The sequence below is a fragment of the Centruroides vittatus genome, unplaced genomic scaffold (assembly GCF_030686945.1).
Source record: "Centruroides vittatus isolate TY-2023 unplaced genomic scaffold, ASM3068694v2 contig_82, whole genome shotgun sequence".
Taxonomy (NCBI): Eukaryota; Metazoa; Arthropoda; class Arachnida; order Scorpiones; family Buthidae; genus Centruroides; species Centruroides vittatus.
The window spans coordinates 1,176,530-1,189,279 of NW_027122533.1; the positions used below are offsets into that span (position 1 = coordinate 1,176,530).

The window sequence follows — 12,750 nt, forward strand, 5'->3', positions numbered from 1 at the left end:
TTCTGTAGCACTAATGAGGGATCAGGACTCATAAGACTAGTCTGAAATGCATATGTTAAAAAACCGATAAAAGAGTTTTTAAGCCTGTTTATCTGTAAGACAGTCTACTGTTATTCGGATTAAAGAGACTACCACATAATTGAAATTTTCTCCTAAAAATAAATGGATCCTTTCTCCTGCCCATGTTTAAAATCAGAGCTAGATTTTTTTAAAACTATCCTGACACAGCTGGCGATTTTAAATACTACCAAGGCTATTCTACATCTAATCGCTTCGAAAACTAATCAGAAATCTCCTATAGAACTTCTAATCCCCAGTTCAAAAGAAAGCTTAATAAATTTAAGAAGTATTTCAACTAATGCACAAATAACTATTACTAAACAAAATGGAATTTCTACTTTCAATACGAATTTAGTAACACCTGTGAATAATTTATTGCATTCGATGTTCTCTCATTGTACTACAATGTTTAATGATAAAACAATATCTACATATGTTAATTATCCCTACAAAGCGATAATAGAAACTCTATTATTTTCCTCCGAAGAAGCCCAAGAAACCTATTTAACCAGCTCTTTCTTCTACAAAGATACCGCTGGGTTTTTAAACGTAACTGATCCAATTAAAGATGCCAAGAATAAAAGATTAATCGCCAGGTTTAAGAAAAGCAGCAAAAGTCAAGTATTAGATTTATACGGATGACTTCATTTCAATTTTATTAATCAACTTAAATTATTGATAAATGGCGTAGACGTTCGAATAAAATTGGAATGTTTGAAAGACGTTTTCGCTCTAATGGCAGCAGCCGATAATTATCAGATTCGATTAAAGAATATTACGTTAAAAGTAAATAGAATAGAAGCAAGTCTTTGCATCTTAACTGGAATGGAAAACACATTAGAAAATTCTGTAACTAAAATGCCTTATTGACGAGTTAATATTAAAGTATTTACATTAAGTAAAGGGATTTTAAGTTCAAATATTTCGAATGCAATAATCGGTCAAATCCCGAAAAGCATTATAATCAGATTGGTACGAAATAACGCTTTTGATGGACAGATCAATTTAAATTTTTTCAATTTTGAAAATTTTGACTTAAACTATATTTCTGTTATAAAGGATTTAATTTTAATTTTTCCTAATCTTTATACCTTCAATTTGACAATAAAACCTACGGTCGAAATTATGCAACATTATTTGAAGAAATTGGAGGAATTCTTTATGGAAAATTCGCTAATATATTGTATTTCCAATTATGCTCAAGGATATATGTTTTACGTGTTTGATCTTACTCCTGATTGTGCGGCATCCAAAAATCATACCCTTGTTTTGACACACGGAAATGTTAGTTTTGATTTAAAGTTTAAAACACCTTTGCCAGAAACAGATAACGTCATATGCTTCTTAGAATATCGCAATACAATAGAAATCGATCGATCACGAAAACATTTATGTCGAGTACTAAAAAAATAATGAATGAGATTACACTATGGAAACTGGCATTAAAAGATCCCAAAATTAGCAAGACATTCGGAAGTGTCTATCTGTCGGATTTATCACTTCAAACAATCAAAAAGAAAAGAAGCTTTATCGTTAATACAAAGAACGGTAAAAATACGAGACGACACTGAATAGCTCTTTTTTCAGAACTCAATTTGTAATTATTTTGACTCATATAGACTACCTCCAAAAATCCCGAAAATTATAAAGTTCATTAGACAGAATTCCAAGGAGTTATGATAAAATTGAAGAGTGCTCCAAAACCTGTATAGCCTTAGGTGCGGATACTTTTGCCTATTTTTTCTCTACAAAATATTGAGAAACCAAGACTTAAAAATACTTCAACCTAATACTAAATATGTTAACGATGGTTATGTACTAACTTTTGTGTGCAAACATTTTCGTTTTGGTAAAATACCACAAAATATATTAATTAAATGTAATCAATGTAGCATTAGTTTACTCAAATAAAAAGTCTAATTTTTAAAACTTAAAAAAAGGTGTTTTTCCGAAACTATAAAAAATTAGTCACCTCATATAATTTTTTTGTGGAAATTGGGTCACCCGAGTTTTTGAGTTTGAGTTGCAAAAGTAGATCTACTAGGCCTACTTTTGACCTAGAATGTAAAACATCAAAGATAGAGGGGACTGATAAGATGCAACTGTGATGTCGCGGGCTAACATGGGGAATAGTAATGCAAACACATATATTAATAACTAAAAAATCCTAGACTATAAATACTTTTATTTTTACACAATTTTTTACTAACAAGATGAAATTACCAACAAGTGTAAGCATTTTGGAAACCAAATATTTTACGAAATATATGTTAAATTACTACAATCGAATCTACACGGAAAACCACCTGGTCAGGGAACAATGGGATTCGATAGAGATCCTACAAAATTTGAAGAAAGAAAATCAAGTTTGTTTTTACAATAGATCAGCATGAAGAATTTTAGATCAGAATGGTAATTATCTTTTTTTATATTTTAGTAAAAATTTTTTTAGTTAGTTAGATTTTATTAAATAAGTGTTTCAATTTTCAGAATCCTCAATTATCTCAATCAAAAACATTTATAGCATAAATCACAAAGTAGGATTTATTCTACTAAACCTTAACATACCAGCAGAAATTAGCATAAAAGTTTTAAAAAAGGAATGCATTTTTTTAATAAAAAAACCTACTGCAAAATAACTAACTTAAACGCGACATTAAAAAAGAACGTTACTATTTTAAAACAGTATAATAATTGGATTGTAGCAAAAACTGGAAATTTAAAAATAATATTATTTGAAGAAGGAGGAAACTATCAATAAAAAGTCAGTTTTTTTCAAATTTAAGCTAATGCTTCCTAGAGCTAACTTTTTAATTTTTTATAACTTTAATTTGCTTGAGCTTTTCATAATTTCAATCTTAAACTTCATACCTTCACTGTCATTTTCGATTCGTTCTTATAGACGCGGTTGCTCGCGATACATCAGTTAATCCTATCAATTTCTTCTTGTGCAACTCGTACTTATTTAAAACAATTATATGTCAAAAGCAACGGTAAAAACTATTGAACTAGTTTTAATTATTACAATTACGCCCAATGACTAGTCGTTCTTCTTTGTTTGTCCATCTTCTTTGTCTTGAAAAAAGAACAACTAACGCCCTCTGCTTTTTTTTCTTACAAATTTTCCTTAAAAATTGCTTTCAGTTTTTCGAAATTTCTAATTTAAACTATTTATAATAAATATGCAACATAATATTTATTGTTTTTTAGGTGCCCTACCGAATCCCACTCTACTGGAGTTAACCATGAAAGAACTTCACGCATTCAATGCAGTAATTTGCATTACCTTATAATTATTATTTCATGTTCTTATTCATGATAAAAGAGAGAGAGAAAGAAATTGTCATCGTTTATTTAATCATTGTCGCGATACGAAAAAAAAATATATAACGTAAAAGGATCGATAAAAAAAGCAAATAGCAAATAGCACGATTCGATTTGCGACAATTTGTGTTATTTGTTATTTTTTAACACCTTCCAAATTTCGATGAAAAAAAAAATAATATATTAAAAATATGATGTTTAATATTTTGCCAACAGATGGTGCCAGCTTAACAAAAGAAACTTATATATAAAAATATTAGTTTTCTTAAATAAAATATTAAATCTCTTAAGAGGTCTCTTATAGCTATATATATATAAACTCTTAACAAAAAAAAATACTTATAAATAGAAATCTCTTAAATAAAATATTGATTTTCTTAAGACATCTCTTATATAAAAAAAAAAACAAATATATATATAAATCTACGTACAAAAACAACAAATTATTCCATAAACACTCGTTCAAATCACGCGCTGGAAAGTATATCTGAAGGGGCAGCTAAAATGGGCGTGGTTTTGATGTCTAAGAGCTTTTGGAATACTAAGTATCTAAAAAATGTTCGAGCAATTTAACAATTATTGTGAAATTTGTCGATTTTTAGCCCCTGCTCGATGTCTTTCTTGCGAAATAGTGAGAGTTACTGGAATAAAAGTTATAAAGTTACAAAGTTTAACAAATTATTCCAGAGTCTCTCAACTATATACTATTACTGCTGTACTGTACATGTTTTGATTTTAGATAAAACTAGTTTTAACTTTTAACATTAGTTAAAACTAATTTTAGCTACATGAATATGTTCGGGGTAAATAAATAGTTATGTATAGTGATTCGGGGGAAGATGCCTAGCAATTTGCTAATGAAGGAAATTATAGCAATAATTTAAGTTTTGGAGGTCTCTAATGAAAATATCATCTACATGAGCATGTTTTTCAAATAAAACTTTGGAGTATATGAAGAATAATTGTATATTCTGTTTACAATGACGACTTTTTTACTGCCTGGTATTTTAGGCATCTCACCCCAAGTATCTGGGTGAGATGCCAAATGCCATTAGGGTAAGATAACAAATATAATTGCATAAAGTTAATTTTCAAATATCTTAACCAAATTTAATTTATTGCATATGTAGTACAAAGTACTTCATAGTAAGTATAACAGCACAGTATAAGTATTGTTAAGTTTCCACCCATTCTAACATTCTCTATAGCTAGTTGAAAGCTTTTTACAGTCCAAAAACCTTTTTGAATAGTCTTTATATAATTTCTATGCATATCCTGCAATAAATTAAGAAAACAAAAATTTATTTAAAATAGGCATAGAGGAATTTGATTAACCCTTTCCATGCTGAAAACCTTTAGCATTAAATAAATAGGTGGAATTCTTTATGCGGCGCATTTTTGCATTTTTTGAGTAATTTTTAAATCGCGATATTTTGCTTCAATATCATGCTATATTCAATCTGCTTTGTGTGTTTGATCAAAAACATATCATAGTTTACAAGTGTTTAATTTTTAGTTTAATACAAATTTAAAATAATATTAAAATTGTAAGCTTAGTAACAAAAAGAAAAAAAAATCCATTTAAAGGGAATTGCTAAACTTTTTACATCTGTTAGTTAGACACATCTATCTTCTTGTAAATAAAACAAACCAGAACTCTCTAGCTGGAGCGGGGGAGAAGTTATTGCCATTATTCACATTATATCTCTAATTACTTAGCTGGGAGAATAGTCAACTGTTATCGTGAAGCGACACCGATTAGTCAGCTGTACGACTGTGTCCGTCATAGAGCTTTGCTCTTACTTTTGTAAAATAATTAAATGTATTCAAAATATATATGAATTCATTTGACAATAATTTTAAAGCCAAATTAACAGCGCGAACACCTTACACAAACTTACTATAGGAAGGTGGAGTTTCCCAAGAATATTTATCACTAGATAGTTTAAAAACATATTTACTCACCTAAATATTGTCGAATTAGCTAATTTAATGTCTAAGTGCATTAAATTAGTTAATTAGAATTAAAAATCGATTTAAAAAGCGAATTTACACTGATTGTTTATATTTTACTTCAAAGGTTAAAGGCGGGGCTTTTCGCGGCAATTTTTTTGTTTCATAAGTCTGTGATTAGTTAAAGTAACGTCAACAAAAACAGAAGAGACTCAATAAAACTGTAGAAGGAGTTTCTATTTGATTGTTTTCAGCCAACTGTGTAGTTAATTGCGAAGATTTACTGTAGAATAGTAGGAGATGTATTTACCAAAATATTTATGGCCCAGGGGTGGTAACAAAACGTTTATTGGCTTAAACAAAGTCAATCGACATACAGAAGAGCAAATCAAAGCTAAGATCTCTGGAAAATTCGAATATAGCGCGAATTAATCGAATTTTTTAATTTGGACCGATCGGTATGTTTTGCATCACTGATAAACGAAGTAGTCACGTGATACAGACCGATTGGTACCTAACCGCATGAAAAAGGTTAACAAAAAATAGGCATGTTGCCCCAAGAAAAATGTGGCATCTTTCCCATTTGTCAGAGTAGGATGCCTAGTGGAGTCACGTGTTCTAGCATGTCCGATTAAGATTGGCGGTAGCTCAGAATGGAAACTTTAAAACTTTAACTCACACATTTATTGTTTTTTGCAATTTTTAATAAATTCTATTTTAACTATTTGTTTCAAAATAATGCTAGAAACTTTTCACAACAAAAACTTCGTTCTTATATCGCTTTTATTCTTCTCAGATGTAGAAAATGAGGTATCGGTAGCCAAATACAGGTTTCTGCACTCAATATTGGCCCAACGATTCATCATACAAACACATGAAAATATCTGACATCACCATTTGAAAATATCAAAAAGTAGGGATTTTTCCCCGCTTAATATCTTACTTCGAATCACTTGATATGTTGCAGTCAAAACCAGTTTTTAGTAGTAGTTTAAACTAGTTTATACTGGATGTCTTTGTTAAAACCCGTTTTGTCTAGTTAAAACTAGAATTTACTGCTAGTCAAAAATGAATTTGAGTTAAAACTAGTTTTATCTAGACAAAACGGATTTTAAGCTTTTCTCGTTATCAGTGAGGTGATGGCTAATCTTCCAAGTTGATAGGTCAACGTTCACGGGAATTTCCATAGAGCTAATTTAGATTTATGGCTTAACTTTATAGTTATAAAAATGAAATTCATGGGAAAAAGTGAATTTTATTTAAATTGTTACTGAGAATTACAAAAGCTAAAATTTATGTCCATATAAACTTTTTATAAAGATTTTTCTAAACAGATTGGCATAAAATTTTAACTGTGAAGTACATGATGTTTTGATTAAGTAATTTCTGCTTTTCGTATTCATGGAATTAATTTAAATAAGTAATTAAGATGAGAATATATAGTGTAATATAATAAAAATGTACTAATTTAGTTTTTATATAGTAATGAATTTTTTCTTACATCACTTCAAACTTGGAATTTTTGGCAAAGTATGCAAAAATTGACTGATACAGTCGACTCTAATAAAATCAACAAACTTATTTGGTTTTCCTAAACATTCGATTAGTCGGATGTTTACGATCGATCGTGCCCAACATGAACAACGCAAAACTTTGAAATCTTCAACAGAGGTCACTGAGGATTGACGGCCAGATGGCCAAGTAGTCAAGGTGGCAGCCTACCGCTCTGGGGACCTGGGATCGAATCCAAACAGGTCGAATAATCCCCAGGAATTTTTCGGGGGGGTGGTTTGTTCGGATATGTTGGGCCCTGTCCCTCACCACCCGGTCGCCCCATTGTGGGCCTGGCCGAACCCATAATGAGCTTACTAAAAGAAGCCCTCTTAGTGCCCACAGGACAGAAAGAGTTAAAAAAAAGAGGTCACTGAGGTAGTGTAAATGTGCAATCCTGATGCACTTGTGGAAAGTTAAGCAACTCCTTGTTAGATTTTTATTACTATATTTACATAGAAATAATGGTAATGATAAATAATGTTTGAATGAGAGTGCTGGTGTTTCTCCTGAAAATTGCTTACTTTTCGTACCATTAAGTACCTGTTTTTCTGGTGCATTTTTTACAGGATACATATAATATACTTTATTATGCAATTCCCTTTAGAATGTATCTACCGTGCAAAAAAGAAAATATGTGTATTGTTTTTTTAGAACACACAGTTAAATATTGTGTAAAATGGGTAAGGAAATACATTTTTATGTACGCTTTTAGCAACCTTTTCATGTAATGCCCATTATATTTTTTTCCATATTTTATTTTTACAATTCGCTCTTTATTAAAGACTTGTATTGATAAATGTTAATAAAACCAGTGACCAACTGTAATGTGACTAAAACGATGGCAATTTTAAAACTATCAGTACAAGAATATCGTAAACAGCAATCAATAAATAATTTATTTTACAGTTGGATTTTTCCAATAATAAACAAAGGAAGAAAACAAATTTTGAATGAGGAAGATTTATATGAAGCTTCAGAATATTATACTTCGGAGTATCTCGGGGACCAACTTCTGAAGTAAGTTAATTTCCTTAATTATTGAAATACTTTAGATGCTCATTATTCTGTTCCTGTACACAATTAAATTGATATCAGATTATTAAAAGGAAAAATGATGAATTTTTTACTAAGAAATAGAAATTGAATACGTTATTGAACACCTGTTTGAAGCTGTAAATTTTTAAATAACACATTTAGCTGCATAATCTTGATTTGGTTACGATTGTAATTTAGTCACTCTGAAGATGATAAACACATGAATGTATTGTGATATGATCTCATGCACGTTACATGTAGTAAAGTGCACTGCTGCCTTGCACAGTTTTCTCTTGATTAGAAATGTCTCGATACCATAGCCATACTTTTCTTTGGGTATTCGATCTGCTATCGTTACATTTTTCAGCAGCAAGTAAAGTTTGCTCAAAACCGAATTTTGCAGCCCAATTATAAGCTGAAATGAAATGTTAAACTATTTTTGGTTAAGTTAAAGTTGTACAAAATGTATTAATGCACAAAAATCAATAAACGTATTCGATTAAATTTCATTTCCAGAATCTACACATAGATTTCAGATTGCTATTTATAAATATATATTAGCGACATTTAAAATGAAATATAATTTGTATATACACGTTTGCACTGACATTTGTAAAATTTAAACAAAGAAAAAGTTTCAATATAAAGAAACTAGCGGATTTCTTATCCACTCCTATCCCATGTATAGTACCACCCTCACAGTCCACTAACCAGATCGTACAGTAGATTTGTGGCTCCTTTGTGTATGTAAGACATTGTACCAGTGTAGACCAACGTACCGACTTCTGAGCCAGATAACAAGGATTCAATTTCCTGTAGTAAGCGACAAAATATGAATTGCTGCTCTGAGGCTATTCGACCTTCATTGTAATAGCAAGCATTCCAGTTTTGATATCCAAATCCGATATTGATCAGTCAAGATATTTTAAGACCGAACTGGTATCAAAGGATACATGGCAGGGGTAACCAACAAGTCGATCGCGATCGACCGGTCGATCACGATGCCAATTTTGTCGATCGCTTGCGATGCCTTGACTTAATGTGCTACACTTGTAACTGAATGCAACGCGTGAACGTAACGCGCAAAAGCAACAATATGCATGCAGTTATGACTGGACTCGTAGAAAACACAGCCATTTAGCTTGAATATTTGATACTGTCATGCGGTAGCTTCTTTTCTTTAGTATTAACAATATTATTATTATTAATCAATATTGTTTATCCACGGTGACAACATTGAGTTTCAATTTTTCATTTGTTTAAAATGTAAGTACCTGTTCTTTATGTTTTAAATTAAATTATGGCTTTTCTTACCTATTTATTTACTTGATAAGTGAGCGTTTTCAGCAACAGACCTCTAAATTTTTGGATTTTTGGAATTACGTCAATTGAGAAAAATATCCCAGAATCAACAAATGTAGCAAATATATTTATTCCTGTTTCGGAACTACAGACCTGTGTGAATTGGCATTTTCATACTTAAAGTTAACGAAGACTAAACATTCTGTTCGGACTGATTCCCATACTGAAGAATCATTATTATTATCTTTGTCAGGATATACACCTAATTATGTTTTCTTGGTAAGAGACGTGAAAACTCAGTCTTCCCATTAATGTAACGTAATAAAATAAATTCTAAATCTGTCTTCATCAGTAGCTAATTTGAATTAATAAATATTGTTAATAATTACTAATGTTGTTTTAATTCCCCCAAACGTGAGTAATTTTGGCCCGTTAAATAATTACGTTTTTTTTTACGTAGGTAGATGGGTGGTTCAGTACAAAGGTACAGAATGTTTCAGTACAAAGAGCACTTCCCCGAGCTATTGATAGATTAGCAAAAAATATGTCTAAAAGTCTTATATCATTCTTCCATGATAAATTTTCCTCGCCCAAAAAAAAATCGCAAAAGTAAAATCTTATAATCAAATTATCAACCGTACTGTGCAGTTTTATAACAACTTTTTCAAGTTTACGAACAAATAGTACCACAATTTATACATTGTAATTGATAAAAAAATTAAGTTATATTTTAAGTTAATATAAATCTATCTTGAAAGTGTCGAAAAATCGATTTTTTTAGGTGCCGCCTGTACGGAATGAACTCGTAACTGCAAATATCAAAAGTTGGGTCTGGAAATTTATTTTCTTTATGAGCCCATATCTTGAAAACTTAATAAAGTGATTTAAAAAATAAAAAATAGTTTTGAACATATATTTTCCTTATCTACCCATAGCTCGCGAGAGTGCACCTCGTACTGAAGCACAGTGTATAAACATAGTATGTATTTCACACCCCTCTCGCCACTTAGACTATGCCTACGACAACAAGTCGATCGCGAGACATTTTTACGATAAAAAGTAGATCTTATGTACACAAAAGTTGGCCACCCCTGATATATGGTATCGAGACATCCCTGGTGTTGATTGCAGATAAGAGACTTTTGCTCATTATGTATAAAATTAACATTTAGGTTAACTTGGACAAGCGTGAAAAACGACAGACGTGCTAACATTGTTTCCAGGAAGTGCCAGGACAGAATCGTTTTTGCCAAATGGTTACAGTACTCGCGTATTCTAAAAAATAAACGTGGATATTAGTAAAACGATCATACAAATTAGTGAGAAACCAAAATTGAGAGAAACTTCGTTTGAACTTTATAAAAACAGAAATAAGAAAAAGTATGGCCGGTTATGATCAAAAAGACATACCCAATATTGTCTACGAGTGAGCCATATGTCATGGATCTCATAGATTTTTTTTCGGTTTTAAATACTTTTGTACGTAATAAGAACAGCGAATCACTTTCTGCGAGATCCATGTTAACATATACGCGTCTAAAATTAACCTTTTAACCAACGCGCTCTGTGAAAAATAATGCTTGTCTGACTACCATAATTTTTTCTGTGAATTTTTATGTCTGTGTTACAGTAAAAACCCGTTTTATCTAGTTAAAACTAGAATTTACTGCTGTACATGTTTTGATATTAGATAAAACTAGTTTTAACTTTTAACATCAGTTAAAACTAATTTTAGCTACATAAATGTTTGGGGAAATAAATAAAGTGATGATTAGGATTAAAACATTTGTATTATTTAATACGATATTTATCGAAAATATTGGTCACACATCTGTGTTATTAACATTAATTAACCCTCTGTCCCTGAAGGCACCGATCAATCGGTACCCTGGCTTTTTACGCAAAACTTCGAGGGTACCGATTTATCGTTACTTTGGTAAATATCTATTTTTTAACATTTATTAACAACAGATATAATCTCGTTCAATATGAAGTGAATAAAGTATAATAATTCATTACATTAGTTGATAGCAGTATAAAATTTTGATTTCAAACAAATGTTTGATATGATGTGCGATAATTGCGCAACGAATAAACATACATGCATAAATGTTATATCAAATTGTACAAAACAATATCCTACGTCTTTCTGGCTCAGTGCAGCAAACAACTATGTAACTAGACAATGTTAATTTTCACAAAATGTTACAAATTATCAAGTTTATGTGTCAGTTCTGATAAATATTATTTTTCTCTTATAAATTTTTCTAATAAAATGTATTGAAAAATATTGTATTTAAAACTAAAGATATTAATAAATGTAAGTGATTTTTCATATAAATATAATGATAATTTGACTTTTGGTGAACTTTTTAAAATAATATCACCTGACTAACCTATATTGCCTTAAAGCGATACGAAATTCATCATACACTATATCAGGGGTGGCCAACTTTTGTGTACATAAGATCTACTTTTTATCGTAAAAATGTCTCGCGATCGACTTGTTGTGTAGGCATAGTCAAAGTGACGAAGGGGTGTGAAATACATACTATGTTTATACACTGTGCTTCAGTACGAGGTGCACTCCCGCGAGCTATGCCTAGATAAGGAAAATATATGTTCAAAACTATTTTTTTATTTTTAAATCATTTATTAAGTTTTCAAGATATGGGCTCATAAAGAAAATAAATTTCCAGACCCAACTTTTGATATTTGCAGTTACGAGTTCATTTCGTACAGGCGGCACCTAAAAAATCAATTTTTCGACACTTTCAAGATAGATTTTTATTAACTTAAAATATAACTTAATTTTTTTATTAATTACAATGTATAAATTGTGGTACTATTTGTTTGTAAACTTGAAAAAGTTGATATAAAACTGCACAGTACGGTTGATAATTTGATTATAAGATTTTACTTTTCGCGATTTTTCTTTTGGCGAGGAAATTTATCATGGAAGAATGATATAAGACTTTTAGACTTATTTTTTGCTAATCTATCAATAGCTCGGGAAGTGCTCTTTGTACTGAAACACCCTGTACCTTTGTACTGAACCACCCATCTACCTACGTGAAAAAAAACGTAATTATTTAACGGGCCAAAATACTCACGTTTGGGGGAATTAAAACAACATTAGTAATTATTAACAATATTTATTAATTCAAATTAGCTACTGATGAAGACAGATTTAGAATTTATTTTATTACGTTACACTAATGGAACACTGAGTTTTCACGTCTCTTACCAAGAAAACATAATTAGGTGTACATCCTGACAAAGATAATAATAATGATTTTTCAATATGGGAATCAGTCCGAACAGAATGTTTAGTCTTCGTTAACTTTAAGTATGAAAATGCCAATTCACACAGGTCTGTAGTTCCGAAACAGGAATAAATATATTTGCTACATTTGTTGATTCTGGGATATTTTTCTCAATCGACGTAATTTCAAAAATCCAAAAATTTAGAGGTCTGTTGCTGAAAACGCTCACTTATCAAGTAAATAAATAGGTAAGAAA

General features: G+C 30.5%; 1 protein-coding gene across 1 annotated transcript in view; it reads left to right on the forward strand.

Moving 5' to 3' along the window:
- LOC136982334 (ATP-binding cassette sub-family C member 4-like) overlaps positions 1-12,750 on the forward strand; it is a 147,686-nt gene that overhangs the window by 21,498 nt on the left and 113,438 nt on the right. Inside the window, exon 2 of the mRNA XM_067278809.1 lies at positions 7,798-7,908. Within this exon, the coding sequence (XP_067134910.1) occupies positions 7,798-7,908 (111 nt within the window). The remainder of the gene's footprint in view (positions 1-7,797; positions 7,909-12,750) is intronic.